A 27,143-nucleotide genomic window follows, 5' to 3' on the forward strand; every position below is an offset into this window, starting at 1 on the left:
AAAAGGCAAGGGGTGAGATGGCTAAAGATAGCTTTGTCATGTATAATGAGATAAGAATCCAATGTCTCTATTCAGACCAGGTTTCTCCATGGTTTTAAGTTTGGTAATGAGTTGCAATTCAGCAACTTCTCTTTCCAGTCTGTTTCTGAAATTCCTTTGTAATAAGACAGCCACTTTGAGATCTTGTATAGAATGTCCTGAGAGGCTGAAGTGTTCTCCTACTGGTTTCTTTGTCTTGTGATTGCTGATGTCGGATTTATGTCCATTTATCCTTTGGCGTAGGGTTTGGCCTGTTTGTCCAATATAGAGAGCTGAAGTGCACTGTTGGCATTTGATGAGATACAATATAAGTTTGATTGGAGATGGAGTGGATTCCAGGACTCAACGAGAAAAATATCCAAACCAGATAAAAGCCAAACAATATGTCAGTTAATACAGCAAACAAAAACTGTGAAAACTATAGGACTGCCTCACATCTAATTCTCTTCAGTTCTTCCTCTATCACAAGCATTCATTAACATTGTTCAATAATCTGGAGCTGCACTTCTTCCTGAGACTCTAATTAGCTTCTCTCTTCATTGCAGATGATGATGAATTGGAAGGGAAGAACAAGGGGCACCATAACAGAATCCACATATCAGAGAAGTCAAATAAATATTCAGAGTGTAGAGAAAACATCCGTCAGAGCTCCCAGTCCACATCCCATCAAAGAAAGAGATTCATTAGGAGGAATAATCTCACTTCACGTGAAAGAACACAGAGGATGGAGAAATTGTATCAGTGCAGAGAATGTAGTAAGTGCTTCAGTCGGAAGGATGTTCTCACTTCCCATCAAAGAATTCATACAGGGGAGAAACCCTTTCACTGCTTGGAATGTGGAAAGAGCTTTCGTCTGAGTGGTGATCTCACTTCCCATCAAAGAATTCATACAGGGGAGAAACCCTATCAGTGCTTGGAATGTGGAAAGAGCTTCAGTCACAGTGGGAATCTCACTTCCCACCAAAGAATTCATACAGGGGAGAAACCCTATCAGTGCTTGGAATGTGGAAAGAGCTTCAGTGACAGTGGGAATCTCACTTCCCACCAAAGAGTTCATACAGGGGAGAAACACTATCAGTGCTTGGAATGTGGAAAGAGCTTCAGTCAGAGGGCGAATCTCACTTCCCATCAAAGAATTCATACAGGGGAGAAACCCTATCAGTGCTTGGAATGTGGAAAGAGCTTCAATCGGAAGGATCACCTCACTTCCCATCACAGAATTCATACAGGGGAGAAAGCCTATCAGTGCTCAGAATGTGGGAAGAGCTTCAGTCAGTGGGTGAATCTCACTTCTCATCAAAGAATTCATACAGGAGAGAAACCCTTTCACTGCTTGGAATGTAGAAAGAGCTTTCGTCTGAGTGGTGATCTCACTTCCCATCAAAGAATTCATACAGGGGAGAAACCCTATCACTGCTTGGAATGTGGAAAGAGCTTCAGTCACAGTGGGAATCTCACTTCTCATCAAAGAATTCATAGAGGGGAGAAACCCTATCACTGCTTGGAATGTGGAAAGAGCTTCAGTATGAAGGAAAGTCTTACTTCCCACCAAAGAATTCATACAGGGGAGAAACCCTATCAGTGCTTGGAATGTGGAAAGAGTTTCAGTCAGAGGCAGAGTCTCACTTTGCATCAAAGAATTCATACAGGGAAGAAACCCTATCAGTGCTTCGAATGTGGGAAAAGCTTCCGGGAGAACTCCAAGCTCACTTCCCATCAAAGAATTCATACAGGGGAGAAACCCTATCAGTGCAGAGAATGTGGAAAGAGCTTCAGTCGTAGCAACCATCTCTTTTCCCATCAAAGAATTCATACAGGGGAGAAACCCTATCACTGCTTCGAATGTGGGAAGAGCTTCAGTCTAAGGTGCAGTCTCATTTCCCATCAAAGAATTCATACAGGGGAGAAACCCTATCAGTGCTTGGAATGTGGAAAAAGCTTCAGTCACGGCAACCATCTCTCTTCCCATCAAAAAATTCATACAGGGGAGAAACCCTATCAGTGCTTCGAATGTGGGGAAAGCTTCCGTCAAAGCACCCATCTCACTTTTCATCAAAGAATTCATACAGGGGAGAAACCCTATCAGTGCTTGGACTGTGGAAAGGGCTTCAGTCGGAAGGATAGTCTCACTTCCCATCAAAGAATTCATACAGGGGAGAAACCCTATCAGTGCTTGGACTGTGGAAAGGGCTTCAGTCGGAAGGATAGTCTCATTTCCCATCAAAGAATTCATACAGGGGAGAAACCCTATCAGTGCTTCGAATGTGGGGAAAGCTTCCGTCAAAGCACCCATCTCACTTTTCATCAAAGAATTCATACAAGAGAAAAAACGTCTTAGTGTTTGGAATGTGGGAAAAGATTCAGTCATGGCCCACCAAATAATTCATACAGGGTTGAAAGTATATCAGCACATGGAATGTGTATAAAATTACACTTGTTAAAAAGTCAATTTAAGATCTCACAGCAGGGTGAATGATAGAATAATAGATTCAGAATCTAGTCCAATCCCCTCCAGATATCTCATTTCAAGCATCCATGACAGATTGCCATCCATCTTGTTCTTTAAAACCCCCAATGAAGGTCCACCCCCTTCTGAGAGTTCCTTTTCACTGTCAGCTCTTACTATCGGAGAGAAAATATAAGACTTTGGAGAAGACTTCCAGTGTGATGGCCTATGGCATTTGGCTGCTTTCCCAGGACACTGGACCCCAGTTGTGCAATTGAACAAGGTGAATCGGGGGGGGGGGGGTAATTATTGCTGTTGAACCCCGCGGGGATGGGGCGGACGTGCCTTCACCCGCGGGTCATCCGATATCTGCTGTTTGCTACAATGGAATGCAGGGGTAGGGGCTCTGGGTGTTTAACATTGCACGATTTGGAAACTCCAGTGCCGATGCCATGAGTGGGAGCATACCTGTTTTTCAACAAAGATTTGAATTCGGACTTTGCTACAGAATATGTGAGGTGAGCGTCACATCCTTTTTTATACTTGCTACTGTTGGGACAATGCCCTCCCTCACTTGTCTGAATGGTGATGACCTTAGCCCGTAATAGCAGAGTACAGCAGAAGCAGACTGTAGTTGGAACGCAGCATCAAGATTTATTTACAAAAGAAACTAATAAGTCAACAGAGTGAGGAGCTGACTCATGCACCCGTATCCTTCAGCAAAAGCCAGATGCAAGCACCAGAGGGGAGAGGGAGGAGATATATGAATAGTTCCCATTCTCACACAATATATTAGAGACCAACTAAGTTTCTTATCGGTATGAGCTTTTGTGTGCATGCACACTTCTTCAGAGGGAGGGAAATGTAATTGACTGTACTGCTGATAATTTGTATAAATTTTGTATTTTTTTCTTTAATAAAAAAACTTTATATATATAAAAAAGATTATGATATGGTATGATATAGGGAATAAATCAGAGAGAGAAAGGCAGCAACAAGAAACAAACAAACAAACAAAAAATTCTCCTGGCCAGCCAGAACATGATTTTATTATTTGTATTATAATATTTGGTATTATATCAATTGGAGAATTAAATTTACAATTCTTTAAACTGAAATGCTTGTTTGATGTGTCTAGATCCAGCCTGCATGAGATTATATTTCATGTATCCAGATCCCAAACTGTATAGGCCTTTATACAGCCCCCGGCTATGAACCTGTTATTTTAGGGGGAGTACAATCCCATCTGTAGCAGTTGACCAATTATGTAGACTCAAGAACCATCCACCAACTGTGGCTCCGTCTTGCCAGGATTCAAAGTCACTTTCTTGGCCCACATCCAGCCCATCCATGCACCAGTTTAGGGCTTCCATGGGCTCTCCAATCCAGGTGTCAAAGAGCTGAACATCATCAGGGTGCTGGCAACACCTCGCCCCAAATCTGGTATTCACTGCTGCTTCATATAGAAGTTAAATAGCATTAGAGACAGACGTTACCCTGCGAGACACCAGAGCATAATGGCCAAGGGGTTGAAAAACAATCACACAGTGCTATTCTATAAAACTGACCCTGGAGAGAAGATCAGTACCAATGTGCAAAATGGAATTGCCAGTGAGCAGCATCTCCCAATGAGATAAATTTGATTTGATTCACCTATTATTCCTAGCATGGCTAAAAAAGGAGCTGGATGTTATAATCAAACAGAAATCTGATTGTCTCAGAGGTTCCTGCACTCATGTGTCAGCAAAAAGTGAGATCTCTGGAAAGCACTTCAAAATTTGGCTTTTGTAGGAAAACTGGTATCTGATACACTGGTAATTGTGGGCCCAATTGTGGGCCCAGCCAGAGTGCCACCCACTTCTGAGCCAATATTGACATGTAATATATGATTTAATAACTCAGACAAACAACGATCTGGATTAAAAATGCCCACAACTTTTTTGATTATAGATGTAAGTGGAATGACTGCTGCTGGGTCATGCCAGGATTATGGCCTCTCCAAGACGTTGATCATCATAAGGCCACCACTGGAAGCCCTATGGCTCATCTGCCCCAAGCTTGGCTTCAGGACAGAGACATCCACCAAGACCACTTTAACAGGGTACCCTGAAAACGGTGCAGGATCACTGCTGGGTGATGCACCCCACACTTAAAGACCACGATTCGACCCAATACCTTAACTGTTGCTATGGGGAAGGCAAAACCTCTACACCAGCCAATTTGTTTACAGGGAAATTCCTTCCCAGCCCTTAATATGGCATTTGCAACTGTAGTAAGGTCAGGAGATATATGGGAAGCAAAATAAGGTTAAACTGTGAATGAAGGGAATAGAATATTGTTAAAGCAGCAACCTGAAAAGCAGAAAACATTTTAAACCCCAAAATTGACCTGGAAAATAAGAAAGGTTAACGGCAAGGGTGGGGGGAAAGAGTTTTGCTCCTTCTCTGACTGCGCTGAGGAAGGATGGCACTGCCAGCTTTTCTGCCTCGCTGGCTGTGAGGTCACAGCCAATGCCATTTCTGCCAGCGAGGCGCACCCCCCAAAAGAGGCCACTCACTGGCCAATCTGAAGTGCAGCAGCTGGTGGGAACTTGAGCCAGCTGCTCAGGAGGCCAGTGAGAATTCCCCCAACAGCCGCCCAGCCATGTGCACTCTATTCTCACTGCCCAGGGATGGCAACCGAGTGAGAGAGGAAGCAACAGCAGCCCACCCACAGGAAGAGCTAAGCAACAAATTTCTGCAATGAACACTGAACTTGAAGGTATCGCTTGAGCTTTCATAGAATGTTAAACACCAGCAGTAAACTTCAGTCAAAAACCCACTTCAGCTAGGTTCTCCACACTGTTTTTAAGGATATAATTTCACTGGTGTGTGATGGCAACAAGTTATTTTTCTATTGGCCCCACCAGACTGGTGTTTTATTGAAGGTGTATTCTGCAACATATTCTAGACACAACAAAGCCAGTTGGGCAGTTCCCTCATCCTGGGAAAGGAACTGAGAGTGAATTGGATGCCAATCTGGCACCAACACTGCCTACATCTCCAAGGGCACAGAGATGCCAGGTATGAGCTAACTTTGCAAGTTCAACATGCTCAAAGGAGTGCTAGCTTGCTTCACATTCTTGGGACTATGCTCACTTCTTGCACTACGAGCTGTGTGGGGCACTTACTGCTAGTTGGATCAACATTTTAGCTAGTGTTTGGCCATGTGTCTTTACCTCTTATATATCTGCTACACCTTGGCAATACATCGGTCTGATGTAGGCATCAGTCTTGTGTAGAAAGAGCTAGGAATCAAGTTCTTCATCCAGCACATCCAGCACTGAGGGCCAGGCCAGAAAATGCATTACAATGGCAACAGGCAACAAACTTCTGCCTGCAGTTGAATCTAACCACTACAATTGCTATATCCAAAGCAGCAAAGCACAAGTAAAATGCATTTTTATTTCAATGGGTCTACTCTGAGAAGGCCTGTCATTGGATAGATCCCATTTCTGGTTGAGTGCAACATTAATACAGAACCTTTGTTCTGTTTTACCAGACAGACTTTTAAATGTTTTCTCTTGGGAAAATAGCCTACCAGTATAAATTCTTCTTCACTACTTACCCTTTCTGTTTGCTGCAGTCATAAGGAAAGGAATCTCTCGTCAAATTCTTCAGGCTGGTCAATGGGTGCTTCTTTCACTGCTTGGAATCCAGACAGTACTACAAAGGGTAGATGTCCTATCCAAAGGGTGTAAATATTTCCATATTGCTTTGCCATCTTCCATTTGGGTCAAAAGAGAGGAGACGGATTTTATGTTCAAAGAAAGCAGGTGGTTATTTCAACTTAAAATGTGAGTTGCAGCCTTCACCTCTGCAGCTTCTCACTATGTTCACTTCTTTGGCCAGCATCTCCTTTTCTTTCATTCGTTCCTTCATTCCAACCCATTTGTTTTACTCCCTCCTGCCTGTGTTTTCCCTTCGTGGGATCAGAGCAGCCATCTGGTGACAGGCAAGTAGATGAGCCAGTCATTGCCAGAGGCTTCTTCATCATCACCATAAAAAACATTTTGTGCAGGGATGTGGAAACTAGCCCACCTGATGCTGTTGGACTGCAACTCCCATCATCCCTGACCATTGGCCATGCTGGTTGGGGCAGATGGGCACTGTAGTCTGGAGGTCATTCTTTGAAGAATTTTCTCTGGGAGAAAAAGGCTTATAAATGCATTAAAGAAACAAACAAGTATAAGAAAATATAAACCAACAAAGAGTGATTTTATTTTTATTTTTTGCCAAGGACTGTTTGCCTTTTGTTTTCTCTGGCTGTAAGTAAGGTGGAAGCTCTCCTCCCTTGTCCTGGGAAGATATTATGATCTCCATCTTCACTGCCAAGAGAACTTGGTGCCCCTAAATCTGTTGGGAGGGAAGAGGTATACAGCATTCAAGGCCATGTTGCAAACCCTAGAACAGAAGGCAATGTCTCAAGGACCACCTGTCTCCATATGCAAGTATCTAAAGTCAGATCATCCTCTGAGGCCCTTCTTAACGTGCCTCCTCCACAAGTAATCTGGAAGGTGCCATCTTCCAGATTCCTTGTGGAGGTGGCAAAACGAGAATGTGAAATGCTCTCCATAGGGTGGCTTGGTTAGTGCCTTTATTATATACATCTTGGCACCAGACAAAAATGTACTTCTTCAACCACATTTTTAAATCTATGAGTTATATCAGAGTTGATTTTGTTGATTTACCATTTTAACCCATGCTACTGTTTAAGCTTAAACATAATAATTGTTGTGGAAAATAGATAAAACAATTGTTGACATTAGGCTGAGAAATAAGTCCCTTAATTAAAGTATTTTCATGAACCTTCAACCCAGTCTGCCGCATGCCTCCAATGAGAGGAAGCTGAAGTGGTCCTGGAGGGTACTGCCTATTTGACCATAGCTGTTTCAGGAAGTGCAGGATCAGAAGAGCTTTTATTCTGTGTTTGAAAAGAGGCTTTGATGATGATGATGATGATGATGATGATATAGGACTGTTCAAGAAGGAACAGGGCTACCTGCCATGCTAATTCATATCTACCTGAAGCCATTGGACATAGTCATCTAGAGTATCTAGGAAGTGGTGGCTTTAGTATGCTGACTGCACCCAGGTCTTTGACTTAAATTGATTTTCTTATGATGCGGTTATGGAATCCCTTGTGTACCTTAACCTTGTCATACCTTAAATAAGCATGCCAGCCATATCTATTATCATGTCCTTCCAAATCTATTGCTTCTGTATTATTTAATAATATCCATTCCTGTAGCCAGCAGATAGGACACCTCATAGTATAATTTCATGTCTGGCAAAGAGACTCCACCTCTTTGTTTTACATCTGTTAATAATTTATATTTAATTCTGGAGGGGTTTCCCTTGCCAGATAAATTTTGAAATATCCTTCTGCCATTGTTTGATGTGAACTACTCCTCTGACTACAGATATTGATTGGAAGAAAAACAACATTCTTGGCAATACATTCATTTTTATCACAGAAATTCTTCCCCACAATGACAAGTTCATCCTCCCCCACACTTCCATATTTCTTTTGATTTCATTCCATACCTTTAGGTAATTGTCGACTCCCATGAGTCTATGAAATACAAAAGCAGGACTTTTTTCAGGGGAACTCACAGGAACTCAGTTCTAGCACCTCTTAGTTCCAGCACCTCACCATTGCTATTCCAAGAGAATGAAGGAGGTGTTCATGGTGAGTTCCGGCATGTCCTTTTCTAGAAAAATAGCACTGTGTAAAAGTGATGCATGTTGGGGCAAAACAATCTTAATTTCACACATACACTCTGGGGTTGACTGAACAGGAACAAGATCTTGGGGTAGCTCAGCAGGTATCTCAGTGAAGGTGTTGACCCATTGTGCTGCAGCTGTGAAAAAGACAAATTCTCTATCCACTTTCTCCACAACACACATAAGTTTGTAAACTTATATCATTTCCCCCCTTACTTCTTTCTAAACTAAAAAGCCCCACATTTCATAATCTTTCACCTAGAGGAATAGTTGAGGGAGTTGGGTATGTTTAGCCTGCATTTAATGTTGAGTAGCATTCAGCATCTGGTGTGGGATATACTGTAAGTGTTGTTCAACGGATTGGAAACAGTGACCATAGTGCAGTCAAATTAAGAATATACAGATGTGAGTGAGCAATTGTCAAGAAAATTCAACTCAGTACATTTAACTTCCAAAGAGGAAACTTCCCAAAAATGAGGAGGTTGGTCAGAAGGAAGCTGAAAGAGAGTCAAATCAGGGCTTTTTTTTTTTCAACCGGAACTCACCAGAACTCAGTTCCAGCACCTCTCAGGTGGGTGTCATTGCCATTATAAGAGATTGGATTATCCCCAGGTCAGGGAAATTCAAATTCATTGGGGGAAATATACAAGATCACAGTTCTTTGCAGTGGATGTCAGCACAGACAACTTCAAGTTCCCATTATACTTCAGAGTGGACAAGCCCAAAGTCTTGCACAAGCAGAACCAGCGTGACTCTTCACCCTAACCCTCCCCCACAAAACCAAACAAGCTAACAGCTTCCCAACCAATCAGTTATAAATGTTCTCCAGTGCACTTTATCAAAGAGAAGTGCTGAGGTCCTGGCAGAAAGGAAGAGGCCCTTAGAGAAAGAGAAGTGAACCTCATCAGACATCCTTGGAAGAATTAAGGAGAAAGAGATAGCAAGAGAAGGATGGAGATATGGGCATTTTTTATTGCTCTCCTGGTGGCTCTTCTGATTCTGGACTTCCTGAAACAGCTCTGGTCAAATAGACACTATCCTCCAGGACCTCTCCAGCTTCCTCTCATTGGTGGCATGTGGAGGACTGGGCTAAAGTTTTGTGAAGATACTTTCAGCAAGGTACATATTTCTTAGCAATAACTTAATGTAATGTTAACAGTTGTTTCGTTTGTTTTCCCCAGCCATTATGATGGTTTAGAATTTTCCAGTGGTAAGAGCTCTTAGACAGTGGAATGGACTCCCTGGGAAGGTGGTGGACTCTCCTGCCTTTGGGGTTTTTAAGAAGAGGGTAGATGTCCATCTGCCATGGATGTTCAGTTGAGATTCCTGCATCAAGGGGCTTGAACCAGATGGTCCTTGGGATCCCTTCTAACTATAGAATTCTATGATTCAATTATCTTTAATGTTAAACCATAGCATAGGTTAGAAAGGTACCGGTAAATGCAGTAGCTACAATCAAGTGCATAATTAAATGCAATAAAACCCCTACATTTATGAATTACCGGTATTGAATTAGAATTAAAACTGAATTTAATTAAAATCACCCAATGTTCCATTATTCATGCTCAGGTCACCCAGAATTTTTACAAACTACTTTCAGATGTAATATGAGCAAGAAAAAGTAGGATAAAATAAACAATTCAGAGGTTTTTTAATTAATTCTGTGAATTTGTCAATATGAATTAGTTCACTCTAGGCACTTCCCCATGTGTTACACAGGCCGTACACAGGTGCATGTAATTAACTTTCTGCAGGACCCTCTGGCCCATCGCATCCGCATTGGTCTGCTCTATTCAACCTCTGTATCTGCCAGTGGTCCATTTGCAGAAACCACTTCGGCCATTGATTGCTTCACTGCTGGTGCATCAACCCGAACTGCTCCATGGATGTTGCAAGTCCTCCCTCAATTTTGACTTCAGGCACACTTATTCTCTAGGGCTTTTTCCACAAGCAGAATTTCCAAGGATGAACTAAAAGCACTTAACTGCTCCCAACTTGTTCATGGCTTTATATTGTTTATAATGGTTTCATGCTCGTTTCCGGTTCATATCTGCCTTAATGGAGGCAGCCCCCATGACATTGTGGGGATCGAACATGAAGAAAAACAAGAATGATGAGGATAAATCATTCTTGGACATGCCTCCCAGGGAAGGGAGAAATGGGCTTCACTTGTAGTCTGTCTCGGTACCTGGCTCTTATTCTGGCAAAGGAATGCAGGGAGCAGGGAGGTGATGAGTGTAAAAGCACTCCACCTGGTGAAAAGAAGCAGGTGTTCTCCTGTTAATTGGACTTTTAATTGGCTTTAAAGTCAGGTATGCTCCAAGAGAAGATGTTGTCACCAGAATTGTGGAATTACCCAGCTGCATTGATCTGAGGTTTGGAACCGAGGAAAGGTTTCACAGTATTCAGTGTGGGCGATGGAGGGTGGAGTGTCTGGTTTCTTGTTTATTTTGAGTTTCTTTATTAATGATTCAGCAACCCTCTCCAGACACAAAATTTTAAAGATACAAAATGAGGTTGGATTGCTGTATGGAATAAAATGTGTGATTAAAAGAACAGTTAGCTGTGTGTGGTTTAAAAAGATGAGAGGAACAATCGCTAACTCTAGAAGTTATGAGAGCCCTTGTGCCCACAAAGTCTGTTACCCCAAATTGGTGACAATATTATTATTATTATTGTGTGTGTTGCTTATAGCTACTGGACGAAGAAGGCATCTCTCTGAACCAATCAAAACAGGAAGCTGAGCTAATAAAACAGTTTATTACAAGAAGCTCTGGAACAGGCTTCCTCGACCTTGGCCCTCCAGATGTTTTGAGACTACAATTCCCATCATCCCTGACCACTGGTCCTGCTAGCGAGGGATCATGGGAATTATAGGCCAAAAATATATGGAGGGCCAAGGTTGAGGAAGCCTGCTCTGGAACTTGTGTTCCTTCTCCTCTAGTGTATGTTGCAACATGACCTAGAACACTGTGTAGCACTCCCCTTGTGACTGATTAATGGGCATCAAATTCTCTTGGCAGTGAAACAAAAGCTCATAAACACATTTTAGGAAAGGCAAGGGGAGCTACAGCTCACATGTAGACAAGAGACAAACAGAACAGGCACTTTTCCATTGTCTCCTCCAGAAGAATTCACTCTTTGTCAATCCATACTTTATTTTATTGTTTATTTAATACATTTATAAGTCATTTTTCTAGAAGGAAACTCTTCAAAAAAATACAAAATTACTACATCATCAAATATGAATGTATTAACTTTTAAAACATCTGAAATTGCCAATAATTTCTAACCCAAACATGCATTTGGGGGATCTTATCTTAATTTCTTACCATATATTTGTATGGTGGTAATGCTCCTGCTGTGACCCACTGTGGGTCAGAAAACTGACCCAGTGCTCTAGCCCAGCCTATGCCTGTTCCTCTTCAGACGTTTTCCTTTTCCCACTTCTCCATTATCAGAAGTTAAGGGTCAATTTTAAATGTGCATACATTAAGAAATGAATTAGCGTATTCAAATGCAATGTTCAGGAGGGCAGTCTTGACTTTCTTTCTGTGCAATAAGTGGTCCCTGGGCCCAGCTCTAGTATCCCCAAAGGTACCATTTATGGTAGCTCCAAGTTATCAGTCCAGATCCATTAGAGAGAGGCAGATCATAGAATCATAGAACTGTAGAGTTGGACTGGATCCCAAGCGTCATCAATTTCGACCCCCCTGCAATGCAGGAATCTCAACTAGATCATCCATGACAGATGGCCTCCCAACCTCTGCTTAAAAACCTCCAAGGCAGTAGAGTCCACAACCTCCCAACTGAGTTTGTTCCACTATCAAACAGCTCATACTGACCCCCTGAATCAATAAAAATCAATAAAAAATACATAGCTAACTAAGGTTCTGCCTCCCCTAACAAATGGCCTGTCCCCCTAACAAAAATCCTGGCTACACCCATGGAGGAAGGATGAAGCTCACGTTTTAAGTTCAAATTAGTATCTTCTTTCTTTGACTATAATAATCTTCTCTTCTCTTTTGACCCAAATGGTAGATGGCAAAGCAATATGGAAGCATTTACACCATTTGGGCAGGACATATGCCCTTTGTAGTGCTGTCTGGATTCCAAGTAGTGGAAGAAGCACTCATTGACCACTCTGAAGAATTTGAAGACCGACCACAGACTTCTTTCCTTATGACTGTAGGAAAAGGAAAGGGTAAGTAGTGAAATGTGAAAATTTCCACTGGTATTTTCCCCAGGGAAAACATTTAAAGGGCTGTCTGGAAAAACAGAACAACAGAGCTTCTCTATTAATGTTGCACTCAACAGGAAATGGGTAGTATACAATACTAGTTCTATTCAAAGTAGACCAACTGAAATTAATTGGCATAACTATTGTAGGTTTATTAATTTCAGTGGGATAAAACCCAATGCTTCTAGCAAGTGCTCTCTGGAAGTTGCAATTGTAGTGCACTGTGGTTAAGAGTCAGCTGCAGGCAGAAGTTTGTTGCCTGTTTCCATTATAATGCATTTACTGGCCTGGCCCTCAGTGCTGGATGAAGAACTTGAATTCCTAGCTCTTTCTGCCCAAGGCTTTGATGCACCACAGTTCAAGAAGGATACTGACAAGCTGGAAGCTGTCCAGAGGAGGGCAACCAAAATGGTCAAAGGCCTGGAAACGATGCCTTATGAGGAACGGCTTAGAGAGCTGGGTATGTTTAGCCTGGAGAAGAGAAGGTTAAGGGTTGATATGATAGCCATGTTCAAATATATCAAATGATGTCATGTAGAGGAGGGAGAAAGGTTGTTTTCTGCTGCTCCAGAGAAGCGGACACGGGGCAATGGATTCAAACTACAAGAAAGAAGATTCCACCTAAACTTTAGGAAGAACTGCCTGACAGTAAGAGCTGTTGGACAGTGGAATTTGCTGCCAAGGAGTGTGGTGGAGTCTCCTTCTTTGGAGGTCTTTAAGCAGAGGCTTGACAGCCATCTGTCAGGAATGCTTTGATGGTGTTTACTGCTTGGCAGGGGTTGGACTGGATGGCTGTTGTGATCTCTTCCAACTCTAGGATTCTATGATTCTATGCCTACATCAGAGTGATGTATTGCCAAGGCACAGGTTACAATGTGTAGCAGCAGGAATATAAGAGATAAAGACACATGGCTAAGTGCTAGCTAAGATGTTGCTCTAACATCCCACACAGCTCTTATTGCAGTAAGTGAGCAGAGTTCCAAGGTTGGGGAGCAAACCTTTGAGCATGTTGAACTTGCAAAGTTAGCTCATACCTGGCATCTCTGTGCCCTTGGAGATGTAGGCAGTGTTGGTGCCAAATTGGCATCCAATTCACTCTCAGTTCCTTTCCCAGGATGAGGAAACTGCCCAACTGGCTTTGTTGTGTCTAGAATATGTTGCAGAATACACCTTCAATAAAACACCAGTCTGGTGGGGCCAATAGAAAAATAACTTGTTGCCATCACACACCAGTGAAATTATATCCTTAATAACAGTGTGGAAAACCTAGCTGAAATGGGTTTTTGACTGAAGTTTACTGCTGGTGTTTAACATTCTATGAAAACTCAAGTAATTATTTGCATTACAGCAGGGGTCGCCAAACTTACCCGGCCTCGGGCTGCTTCCTTCAGTGCCGATCGTGCGGCGAGCTGGAGAGTGGGGGAGCACGGACGCGCACACTATTTTCGGTGCACTTTTGGGTCTGTGGAGGCCGTGTGCATGCGCACAAGCTATTTCTGGCACTCCATGACCCGAAAGTGTGCTGGAAATTATGCTTGTGCACATGTGCACAAGCTATTTCTGGCGCTCCATGACCCGAAAGTGCTCCAGAAATGAGTAAGAGCAGGTTGCGGCAGCGGGCGGCAGGGGTCCCTGCGGGCCAGAAAACTGAGTCCCGCAGGCCATATCCAGCCTGCGGGCCTTAGTTTGGGGAAGCCGGCATTACAGTGACTAAGCAGATCTTACATGCAAGGGCATGAACTTCAGTTCTGGGCTAGGAACTTAATTTCCAACATTAATTTCTGAGAGCAAATTTTCCCCACTGATTTTTCATAGGTATTATATTATCAAATGGTCACACCTGGAGGCAACAGAGACGCTTTGGTGTAGTTACTATGCGGAAGCTGGGGCTGGGGAAGAAAGGCATGGAGCACCAAATAGAAGAGGAAGCCCATCAGCTCGTGGAAGTCTTTGCACGTTCAAAGGGTATGTAATGATGGGTGATGGTGCTGGGTTGGCATATGTTCCTGTCTGAAGAAATCTTTGTGTATAACCTCTGTACATTTTGGAAAGGAATGTGATATGTTTTGTTGATTCCTAATAAGCCTTAAGTGGAATGCTTATCATTATATATCTTTAGGTGCCAAGAAAAAAATGTTCCTCTTCAAACATGTGTTTGGCTTATTAATATTCTACAACCTTTTAAATGTGTTTATGGAATGGGGGGACAGTTTTTTATTTTTGTTTTAACTATTTACTTGGGTTTTTATCTTGTATTTTTACTCTTTGAAACACCCTAGAATCTTGTGGTGAATATAAACCAACCAACCAATTAATTAATTGATGTTAATAAACAAATTGCTGGAGATCCCAGCAGTTTCTCTTGTCCACCATGAAATCCCACTCTCCGTATGAACAGGAGCAGCTGAACTAACGTTAGTATAACTTTATTTTGCAGGACAACCACTTGATCCCTCCATGCCCATCACTAATTCAGTCTCCAACGTGATATGTGCTGTGGCTTTTGGGCACCGGTTTGCTCTTGAAGATGAAAGGTTCCAGAAACTGATGGAAGCCATGAATTTTCTCCTAAAATATCTATGTAGCTTTGTTCATTTTGTGAGTTGTCATTTTCATTCCTACTAAGCCAAACAAGTCTCCCATGGGCCTTAAATCCCCCAATCAGCATTCTGGAATCCATTATGATAGAGGTTAGAGTGTTGGAAAAGTGAGTTCAGGTTTAAATCTAATCTGAGATTAGGGTCATTTACGATCTCATAGCATAAATGATTTCTCAAGATTATTATAAAAATTGAAAGAAAGAATAAGGAGACTATGTCCAACCGCAAGGGACTCTTTGGAGAAAAAAAATGGGATAGAAGTGGAACAATAACCTTTCAGAAGAAGTTGTCTAGAGCCCACCTTAAGTGAACAGCAGTGAACAAAATAATCTTCTCAAGAAGAGAATTCTACAATTTTGTTGTCATTGTGGAAAAATAAATGTGTCTATTCTTTGCCCACTGTATATCAAGGCTTATAGGACTTGATTGCTGAGCATGAGTATATGTCTTGGCAGCCATATTTTGGACCAATTTAAGATCCCCAGCTATCTTCAAGTTTTAAGGAAGACCAAGAAGAAGGAAAGTAGTGGTGGAGGAGGAGTTTGGATTTGATATCCTGCTTTATCACTACCTGAAGGAGTCTCAAAGAGGCTAACATTCTCCTTTCCCTTCCTTCAAAATATTATTGGAGGCAGGGACCTACTAAGGCACATTGACTTGCCAAACAACCAAATGAGTACTGAGAATACTCAGTGGCCACAGACCAGGGCCTTTTGGTGATATAATTTGGAAATGCAAGGATAGAGGGAGCATGGAATGGGATATCTTGGAAGACAGCATGGCTGGCTGGCTGTCTAGATCCCTAAACTCCACATGGCTACGTTTTGCTGGGGGTGTGAAGGTTGTCTTCTTCTGCCTGGATTACAATGGGAGTATTTGAACCTTTGTGCCGTAAATATTTACGCATCTCTAAATTGTGGGAACATCACTAGTAAGTTTCAGGAGAGCCATAAATGCCCATGTTTAAATAGTGCTACAATAACTGTTGAAGAATTCAGCTCTAAACCCAACAGAGGTGCATTGATTTCCCCAAAGAGAGCCAGTGTGGTGTAGTGGTTAAGAGTGGTAGACTCGTAATCTGGGGAACCGGGTTCGCGTCTCCACTCCTCCACATGCAGCTGCCGGGTGACCTTGGGCTAGTCACACTTCTTTGAAGTCTCTCAGCCCCACTCACCTCACAGAGTGTTTGTTGTGGGGGAGGAAGGGAAAGGAGAATGTTAGCCGCTTTGAGACTGAAGCGTTTTTTATTGTTGGAAAGGCTTCAAACCAACAAGGCACATAAATGGTGTCCAGCAAGCTTCCTTCTGCGCTCGTACCTGCTGTACATTCTCCTTGCTTGCTTCCCCTGTGCTATTCAGCAGAGTTATCTTCTTATCTCACACAGCGGTGTGTGTGCGCATGCCAGCAAATTACAGACAACAGAGTCCGGCTTCTTTCTAATCTAGAAGCTTTTATTTACAAGGCATAAATCTACATTCCTGGAGAGACGCAAGACATTTTCGTCCTCTCCCTTCTCCGTTCTCCGGACACAGAAAAAACAAGTATCACATTACACAGTACACAGCGTCTTCCGGTGACGCTCTTCCTCCTGTGGGCGGGGCAACCTGGTTGAGCTTGTTAACTCTAAAAGCTCCAAACCTCTACAGAGACTCCTTCGGGTAGTGAAAAGCGTGATATCAAATCCAAACTCTCTCCCTTGACAAGCTGAATAATGCCTTCAATTCTCAGGCATGTGGTACAACCCCAGGACAGGATGGAATCCCAACAGAAGTGCAGAAAGCTGGTCTCAATTCCTCCCACATGATAATAATAATAATTTATTATTTATACCCTGCCCATCTGGCTGGGTTTCCCCAGCCATTCTGGGCGGCTCCCAATCAAATATTAAATACACATTACAGCATTATAGATTAAAAACTTCCCTAAACAGGGCTGCCTTCAGATGTCTTTTAAAAGTAGGACAGTCCATGGGCAGGTAGGGTCTCACCCTGCGTACCAGATGGAGCTGGTAGACCGCCGCCCTGGACACAGAATTGACCTGCTCCTCCATGGACAGCTGTGAGTCCAAAATGACTCCCAGGCTGCGCACCTGGTCCTTCAGGGGCACAGTTACCCCATTCAGTACCAGGGAGTCCTCCACACCTGCCCGCCCCCTGTCCCTCAAGAACAGTACTTCTGTCTTGTCAGGATTCAACCTCAATGTGTTAGCTGCCATGATGCACTTTCATGGCTTTGTCTTGCAGTGTTGGAAGAAAGAATCCATGCCACAAGACAAGTGTGAACTGTTTATCATGGAGCTATCATGGAATCACTCTGTGGTTCGCAACAAAGTACAGTGACTCACTGACAGGGTCTATCCCCAATTGCAATGTGGCTTTAGAGCTCAGAGGTCAACAGTCAACATGATTTTCTCTGTGTGCTTCCCTCTGCAGTAGAAATACTGAGAGCGGAGACACCCCTTAAACATCGCTAATCCAAAGCATGAACCATGTGACCAAATTTTCTCTGTCTTACCTTTAGCTGTATGAAATGTTCCCATGGCTTATGAAACATCTCCCAGGGCCTCACAAGAAGGCCTTGTCCTGTGCAGAGATGGTGCTTTCATTTGCAAAGGAGGAGATAGAGAAGCATAAGGAGAATCAGTCTCTGCATGAGCCACAGGATTTGATAGATTTCTATCTACTTCATATGGAGAAAGTAAGTATCTGTTTTGAAATTGAATACTGCTCATCCCGGAAGGCGCTGTGGGTTAAACCACAGAGCCTAGGGCTTGCTGATCAGAAGGTCAGCGGTTCGAATTCCCACAACGGGGTGAGATCCCGTTGTTCGGTCCCAGCTCCTGCCCACCTAGCAGTTCAAAAGCATGTCAAAGTGCAAGTAGATAAATAGGTACCGCTCCAGGGGGAAGGTAAACAGCGTTTCCGTGCGCTGCTCTGGTTCACCAGAAGTGGCTTAGTCATGTTGGCCACATGACCCAGAAGCAGTACGCCAGCTCCCTCGGCCATTAACGCAAGATGAGCACCACAACCCCAGAGTCGGCCACGACTGGACCTAATGGTCAGGGGTCCCTTTACCTTTACTGCTCATCCTAGGAGTCAATATATTCCTCGTTACATGTGAATACTAATCTGTTGCCAGGAAACCAACATTTTTTTTCTGAATCTCAGCTGGAAACCACCTTGAGCTTTCCCCAAATTTCCTTCAGAGTTTTTTAGTTGCTAAAGTGGATGGACATCCATATATTGAAGCATCTGTTGAAATGGCTAGGGAAAGGCAGATATTTTCATAACCCCAAATATGAGTGGGAATGAGTGGGAATTCATGTGTGTTGAGGGGTCTTCCCTATGGAGCATTGTTTCTGTACATAAATTATTTTGGATTCAGACATGGGCTGAGAATACAGAAAAGCAGCGCTGATTGGTTCAGTGATTTCATTTTCATCCCACTTTTCTTCAGTGAAGGATTTGTTGGTACATAGTTCTAACTCATGCTGTCTTTTGCAGGACTGTACATAATGCCACCAATCTACCCTGTGGACACAATCTGTGGCCAATTTTCTGTATGCCACCCCAGGCACCTCCAGTTAACAGCGATCAAATCCAGGGGCAGATCCAGAGGCAGAGGAAGGCTCGCCAGCACCCAGTGTGTGGTGTCAAGGGGCAGGGCAAACCACCCACAGGGGCGGGGCAGAGCATGTGCAGCGCCGCTACGTATGGCACATGCGCGGCACCACTACATACAGTGGCGCCATGTGTGCACCATACGGACGGTGGAGGGATCCTCCACACGAGGCGGCAGCAAGATGCCGCTGGCTCATGCCACCAGGCCCAGGAGTGGCAGGGCAAGCCCCCTGCCTTCTTGTCACACACCCCCCTAGAGATGGCACCCTGGGCGCACCACCCCCACTGCCCCCCTTCCTCCACCACTGCGCAGATCCATTAGCATGAAATAAGACTTTATTTGAATTGCTAACCCTTTTACACCCCTCACGTTCAGGACAGATTAAAACTAGTTGAAAAGCAGGCAAATAAGCCACATATTAAAACCTCATCTCTACCGCAAATTCAGAGCTTAGCCATGGTCACCAAAAGCCAACTCAAAAGCACCTTGGGCCACTTGAAATGTCTTAAGTATCATTACAAATGTTGAGTCCCTTCCCCTCTTTCTCTGCTGAGCGGCAGCAGGAGCAGGATCTGTGTTTCTCTGGAGAATTGAAGACGTGGTGGAGACTCTTGTGGCTTTAAGAAATATGGTTCATTAACTTATTTACACCTTCAGTCTGCATGGAGGGAGTCCAGATCTTACAGCATGGTCCCTTCAAGAGGAGTTTGTACCCCACAGCAGCACAGGCAGCCTTCAGCCAGCCTGCGCAAGATGGATCTCAGCACTTCTTCCTCCTTCTTGCTACCAGGCAGTCAACCCAGCAACCTTCTGATTCCCTAGTTCACACCTCTGGGCAGGGTGAAGGAGTTCTCTTGTATGATCAATGTCCTTCAATTGCCATCTATTGTTCTTTGATGGACATAGCTCAGCCACAGGAATTCCTCTGCAGCTTGCATTCTCCCTTCATATCCCAAATAACCAAAACCCTAGTATCTATTAATTTGTAGGGTTTAGGGAGGGGTCCCCCTTAAATCTATAATAGTGTTAAAGATGGCACAATACAACCCAAAGTGGCTCAGGTTTGAGCATACCGCATGGGGAAGGGAATCCCCACAGAAGTTAAGGCAGTGGCTGGAAATACTATTTTAAACGCCTTCCTGTTCAAACTTGGTTCTCAAGAGGTAGTAATCAAGTGGGTATTCTTGAGAGATCTAAAAAAAACTGTGAGGATATCAATATAATCCTCAATGTTACCCACCCAGGTGCTATTAAAATCCGTTTAGGCTTAGGAGTAGCCGCAGTTCAAGTCCCCACATTACCAAGGGCTGAACAGGATCAGTCTCTATTCCCCACAGGAAAACAGGAACAGCAAATGTCCCACCCTACATGACTGCTGTGAGGGTGAAGAATATGAAACCTCAATCTGGGCACAATCCAAGTGGATAGTGGCAGATGTCTTATTACACGCCGCACGCGGGGGGGGGGGATCCAAACCCCTGACTCTGTCAGCATCCGGGGGTCGAACGGCCAGCTAGCTAGCCCCAGCTGGATCAACTCCTTCCAGCCGTCACACTGCGAAGATCCCTCGACCTCTGGTGCGACATAAATCAGTGACCAAAGTCTACAGACATGGGCACACCCTACTTAGCAGAGCAAACTGTGCAACAAAAAGAGGCTTGAGGCTTGTGAAGACATACTAGCAACCTACGGATTTATTATCATAAATCAGAAACAAAGAAACATGTCGTCTCTCTCCTTCCGCCTCTTCCGAGAGAGAGAGTAAGAAGCAAAAGCAACAACAACACAACGGGAGTTCCGCTTGCGCCAGCAAACACTGCTGGAATGTATACAGACACAGTCTGTAACTAAAGGTGGAATGGAAAATTCCAAAAGACTCATCTATATTCATATACTAGAAGGTTAAAAATATAATTTCACCTTTCCTTCTTTGAGCAATCATTATGGTGACAAAAGAATAAATAATTAAATTTAGTGTTATATAATGCACATTTTGAAGATGTGCTGCCAGAGAGATTCCATTGGATCCCTCTCCTCCTGCCAGTGCTGGATTATTACCCCAACCCACAGTTCCTCAAATGCAGCACCAGCAGCTACAACTGTGGTCACAGGAAGGTGTGCATAGATCTCTTGCCACAACCAACTATGAAGCACAGGGCCGGCCAGCCCATTAGGCAGGCTGAGGCAGCTGCCTTGGGTGGTGAAATGGCAAGAAGCGGCATCTTTCTATCCAGCCGAATTTGTGGGCAATGTTGCGCCATTCAGGTAAGGGGGGCAGTGGTGGCAGCAGGGTGATGGTGGTGGCATCTTCCCATTTTGCAGCAAGCAGTGTAATGGGATGCCCTGCCCCACAACAAACATGTGATGGTGGTATGGTAATAAGTGGGGGAAAGTAGATAAAGTAAGTGCTGAAGGACAGATTGTAATGCATGTAAATGACTTGTCACCTTCCTCATTTTCAACATCAGAGCAGAAATGATCCAGAGTCCACCTATGATGAAGAAAACATGGCTTGGTGTATTTTTGACCTCTTTGTAGCAGGGTCAGACACAATCACCTGTTCTCTGAAATGGGCGCTTCTCCTCCTGGCAAGTCATCCAGATATCCAAGGTGAGAGGGGGAGCAATGGGAGCCTGGGCTTCTCTTGATCTCTAGAGTGGACCATAATTATTTAAAGCTTTCATTCACATCTAATGAGATGCTAAAACAAAGAACTTAAAACATCAGAAAGAGTTAAAAGTAAGTGAGCTTATGATGGAAGTTTGGGGAGACAAAGGGTTGTTGAAATAAGCTGGATGCTTTTGACCTACAATTCCCTCCCTCTCCTATCCCTGCATGCTTCCCATGCCCCCCCCCCCCAATATCCTTTTGAGCAGATTCAGGGAAGGCACTGTTGGAACACGCCTGGGGGGCACACACAGCCCCTGGAATGAGACAGATCTCTCCGGGCATCTTCCTGATGAAGCGCAGCCTGGGGCATTCACAAATCAGTCCCAGCGCACACCAGCGACACATATCTAAAGACATGTGCACACTCTCTCAGCAGAGTATAGCAGAAACAATCGTGGAGCGTGAGTGTAGCATTCTAAGTGATTTATTAAACAATATATACAGGACAAAGCAATCATGGTGTCCTCTCCCTTCTACTCCAAGAGAGAGAGAGTGAGAGTACAAACGTACAGTACAGCGGAAGAGATAAGACTGACTTCCGTTCACAGACGTAACAATCGCACAGCCAGCAACAGAGGAGTGAAATGCCAACAGGCACAAGTGTACAACACAGGGAGAGGAGAGTGGCTGTTCCAATGGGCAAACAAAAATCCTTGTACTAATGGAACAAGTGCATTGGATAAAGCTCAAAATTTCTTAAATGAGCAAGTAAAAAGGAAGCACTTGAGAACCAAGAGGCTGGGGTTGGTTTGACAGGGCGAAAGCACAGCAATGCTTGCACTGCGTGCAATTTACTTGCACTGCGTGCTTTTGAACTGCTAGGTTGGCAGGAGCAGGGACCGAAGAATGGGAGCTCACCCCGTCGCTGGGATTCAAACCGCCGGCCTTCCGATCAGCGAGCCCAAGCGGCACAGTGGTTTAAACCACAGCGCCACCCGCTCCTGCATTATTGCCCCACTTTTGCACACATACATTACACCCTGCTCAAAATTCAGTCTAGAAGAGTTCTGGTGGGCAAATTCGCTCCTGACATTAGCTTTGGCTGTGATAAAGGAATCTTTCCAGATATAAATGGTAGCTTAACACGCAATTAATGTAAGCCACCTCTGCTTGGCTTAGTGGGTGATTTTTCTCTTTGATAAATTCTTACTTATTCAGCATGCAGAGGGATGGCCAAGAGGTCCCCGGGGGTGCTATCATTGCCCCTGCTGTGAAATACTGTAAGTGCCTGAGCTTCATCCCTGCCTCTCCTTGCTCCAGTACATGACTGATGTTAGCCAAAGATCAAGCTGGAAAAGAAGGATTGGTGAAACAGAGTAGGAAATATTGAGGGCTGAGGGGTGGAGGATTTTTTTTTTTTTAAGTGTAAAACAGACAGCCATGGATCACAGACCTTCAGCAAATCCAGCCAGCTCTGGTAACCAGAAACAGCTGAGATGAGGTTCACTTTCAACCTTTTCACACCTGCTATCTAGAGCGGGGAAGAACCATGTACGTTGACTTGAGCTCCTTGGAGGAAAAGATGGACTATAAATATAAGAAACTGAGGCTCGTTCGCAGCCCCTTTTGGAAAATAAATGTTCATCTGAAATAAAATGCAGTATTCAAAATAAACCTTCTGTTTCCATCATTTTCTTCAGATAAGATCCACAAGGAGATAGAAGATGCTTTAGGTTCCTCTCACTCAATCTGCTATCAGGATAAGAAGAAACTGCCCTACACCAATGCTGTGATTCATGAAATGCAGCGCTTTAAATATGCCGTATTTTTCGGGATCGCCAGGAAATGTACAAAGGATGTGAAGCTGTGTGGTTTTCTCATTCCCAAGGTAAAGAAGAGTGGCAAACTGCGCTCCTGTATCTCAAGAGAATCCTAGAGTAACATATTGAGAGAGGCATAAAGCCATAGAGGAACTTCCTGTGTAGTCAAAAACTTGAAGGGCAGGAAAAGGATGAAGGATGCAAGAGCAGGAGCTCTGTCTGTAGACATGTTTCACCTCTGGCTAGTGCGGTTCTATTGGGAATGTGAGGCAGGGGAGGAACACGCAGTGGCTAGAGGTCATGTTCTGGGTTCCTTTTAAAAGAGGGATAGGGAGGAGGAGGTCATCCTGTGTTTCTGCCTGTACAAGTAGCTTATTAATGGGGGGGGGGAATTGGGAATGAAACTGGCCTTTGGTAAATGCATCCCCAGCCCCAAAAAAACCTACTCAGTTTGATTTCAGTTTGAATTCTACGTTTCTGAGCACAATTCAAAGTGTTGGTGCTGACCTTTAAAGCCCTAAACGGGCTCAGTCCCGTATACCTGAAGGAGCGTCTCCACCCCCATCGTTCAGTCTGGACACTCAGATCCAGCGCCGAGGGCCTTCTGGCGGATCCCTCACTACAAGAAGCAAAGCTACAGGGAACCAGGCAGAGGGCCTTCTCGGTAGTGGGGCCCGCCCTTTGGAACGCCCTCCCATCAGAGGTCAAAGAGATAAGCAACTACTTGACGTTCAGAAAATACCTGAAGGCAGCCCTGTTTAGGGAAATTTTTAATCTGTGATATTTTAAATGTATTTTAATATTTGATGGAAGCCGCCCAGAATGGCTGGGGAGACCCAGCCAGATGAGCGGGGTACAAATAAATTATTATTATTATTATTATTATTATTATTATTATTATTATTATTATTATTATTATTATTATTATTATTATTATAAGATTAGTTGCAGAACAGTGAGGAACAATCCAGAAATGTATTGATCTGAGTGCAAATCATTTGTTTCTTCTTTGCAGGGAACCTATATTATTCCTGATTTCCGCTCTGTTCTTCTTGATCCCACAAGATGGGAGACACCTACAGTGTTCAACCCAAACCATTTCTTGGACAAGGATGGACAATATGTGGCTAGAGAAGAGTTTCTGGCGTTTGGTGCAGGTAAATCCAAAAGTCCAGGCTATGTTGTGATCTGTAGGCATGCTTATTGGTCTGCTTCCAGAAAAAACAGTCGCATGACGGGCAGAGCAGTCTTCTACATACCAGTCATGAGTCTGATTCCACTAGGTTTCAGTAGTGACTATTAGGTCATATTTGCCATATTAATGGTTCAAATTTGTCTTGTTCCTTTTCCATGTTCTGTGTGTTAGTATTGTTGTTTAGTCGTTTAGTAGTGTCCGCCTCTTCGTGACCCCATGGACCAAAGCACGCCAGGCACTCCTGTCTTCCACTGCCTCCCGCAGTTTGGCCAAACTCATGCTAGTCGCTTCAAGAACACTGTCTAACCATCTCATCCTCTGTCATCCCCTTCTCCTTGTGCCCTCCATCTTTCCCAACATCAGGGTCTTTTCTAGGGAGTATTCTCTTCTCATGAGGTGGCCAAAGTACTGGAGCCTCAGCTTCAGGATATCTCCTTCCAGTGAGCACTCAGGGCTGATTTCTTTAAGGATGGATAAGTTTTATCATCTTGCAGTCCGTGGGACTCTCAAGAGTCTCCTCCAGCACCATAATTCAAAAGCATCAATTCTTCGGCGATCAGCCTTCTTTATGGTCCAGCTCTCACTTCCGTACATCACTACTGGGAAAACCATAGCTTTAACTCTACGGACCTTTGTCGGCAAGGTGATGTCTCTGCTTTTGAAGATGCTGTCTAGGTTTGTCATTGCTTTTCTCCCAAGAAGCAGGCGTCTTCTAATTTCGTGACCATCTGCAGTGATCATGTGTTAGTATAGAGATAACCAAAACCATGAGCCCTTTCTCTCCACTTGCTTCCTTCTTGTAATTTCCTGCCCCTATTATGTCATATTATGTAGAGTGTTTTATAGCTACAAAGTAATGAACCCTGGAAAGTAAGCTATTATTCACTGGCTGCCTTCCCCTTGTCTTATCCTCAGGGTCTCGCATGTGTTTGGGTATGCTGCTGGCAAATACTGAAATTTTCATCTTCCTGACAAGCCTGCTGAGGGCATTTCACTTCCAGCTGCCAGAAGGAGTAAAAGAACTCAATAAAGACGAGCCTGTACTGGGGGCTACAGCACATCCCCATCCTTATAAAATCTGTGCTATTCCCCGCTGCAAGGCATAATAAAACATGAAAGTACATGGGACTGCACCCCTCTTCCTCTGCTTACCAACCCCTTTGTCACTCCTGACACATAGAGTTTCCCCTTCCCATCTCATGCAGCTACTGTGGTCTCTCTTCACATTCCCAGCTCCATTTCTGAGGCTTCTTCTCTCTTCTTTTCTGCAGCTCTGCTTTGCGCCCATTTTCACCGTCACCCCATCTCCTCCTATTCTTCAAGCTCTTTCATGCCCCTGTTTTCATCTTCCATCCTATCCATGCCTCCTACTCCCTCATTTCATTTCAACTGCTTTGCATCCCCATTCTTACCCTCGCTACTTTCTCCCCTTCCCCCCTTTTCCTCAACACCTACATAATGCACAGCCCCCGTTCAGCACACACACACACACACCCATGCCAATATATGTGATTGTATCTTTAAGATGAGTAGAATCCCAACAGCAAGGCTGTCAACTTGCCCAGCTGGAGAAGGTTAAGTTCTGTTTATGGGTCCTGTAGATTTATAGCCATCTGCTTTTTAATAAAATATCTCTTCCAAATCACTACATTGAATCTGGAACTTCATTTGGGGGGGGGGGGGACACATGGGATCAGGAGTGAAATACGTTGCGTGGAGGCACTGTGGAATATTTGATGGCTTCATATCCTTTATCACTCTCCCATGAGGCTGCTAAGAAATGGAAGACACTAATCCGCCACACAGACATGGCTATTTTTCTTGATAGCAAAGATTTATCTCACTCTCGACACCCTTGGTCATTGTGGGGGGGGGGGAGAGGCAGGTAAATGGTTGCTATGGTGACAAGGCCCTGGCCAAGCTCTGACACAATGGTTCAATACAGGGGTTGCAAACTAGTGTTGTCCATATTTTGTTGGCGTCCATCTCCCAGCTCCAGCCAGCATAGCCAATGGTCAGGAATAATGGGAGGGGATAACAACAACAAACAAGAACAATTTACTTTTTTAAAAAAAATTCAAAAGAAACAAATTAGTACAACATTTTCTAATTAACCATCAGTTAGCAAAGGACTCCCCCCCCCATGGTTTCCCCAAATTTTCAAATATTGTTTCATAATACAGTGGTACCTTGGTTCTCAAACTTAATCCGTTCCAAAACCAAAGCGTTCCAAAACCAAGGCACGCTTTCCCATAGAAAGTAATGCAAAATGGATTAATCCGTGCCAGACTTTTAAAAACAACTCCTAAAACAGCAATTTAACATTAATTTTACTATCTAACAATACCATTGATCCATAAAATGAAAGCAATATACAATGTACTGCAGTCACACAATCAATCAATCAGTAGCTGAACTGAGTTCCACAGTCATACACAAAAAGAGCCACAAAAACACAAAATAAATAGCAAAAACAGACAAACCTCAGTGTAACACTCAGAACAGAAGTGTGGCACTCAAATCAGAAGCGTAACACTCAAAAAGAGCACGTTTGGCTTCTGAAAAAAGTTCGCAAACCTAAACACTTACTTCCAGGTTTGCAGTGTTTGGGTTCCAAGTTATTTGAGTACCACGGCGTTTGAGAACCAAGGTACCACTGCACCTTATCTCCACCACAATATTATCGGATGTGTCAGGGATTGCTCCTTCCCTTGGATGTTGCTCATGAGTAACGACAAGCCTTTAGGTAAGCTAAAACTATTTATTGTCCATAATGGAATTACAGAGTCTCTGCAGCCATGACTGCT

General features: G+C 43.8%; 2 protein-coding genes across 2 annotated transcripts; both read left to right on the forward strand.

Moving 5' to 3' along the window:
• Positions 1–994: 994 nt before the first annotated feature.
• LOC117047543 (zinc finger protein 470-like) lies at positions 995–2,558 on the forward strand (the record flags this gene model as incomplete). The annotated part of the gene is made up of 1 exon (XM_033150819.1): positions 995–2,558. A coding segment is annotated over one exon (1,383 nt), but the record flags the coding sequence as incomplete, so codon positions are not given.
• Positions 2,559–9,171: 6,613 nt separating this feature from the next.
• LOC117047555 (cytochrome P450 2C39-like) lies at positions 9,172–25,948 on the forward strand. Its single transcript, XM_033150831.1, has 9 exons — positions 9,172–9,369; positions 12,292–12,454; positions 14,306–14,455; positions 14,928–15,088; positions 17,611–17,787; positions 21,180–21,321; positions 23,022–23,209; positions 24,157–24,298; positions 25,252–25,948. The coding sequence occupies exons 1-9, from the start codon at positions 9,202–9,204 to the stop codon at positions 25,440–25,442; spliced, it is 1,482 nt and encodes a 493-aa protein (XP_033006722.1). The 5' UTR covers positions 9,172–9,201; the 3' UTR covers positions 25,443–25,948.
• Positions 25,949–27,143: the final 1,195 nt, after the last annotated feature.

Source organism: Lacerta agilis, chromosome 5 (assembly GCF_009819535.1).
Source record: "Lacerta agilis isolate rLacAgi1 chromosome 5, rLacAgi1.pri, whole genome shotgun sequence".
NCBI lineage: Eukaryota > Metazoa > Chordata > Lepidosauria > Squamata > Lacertidae > Lacerta > Lacerta agilis.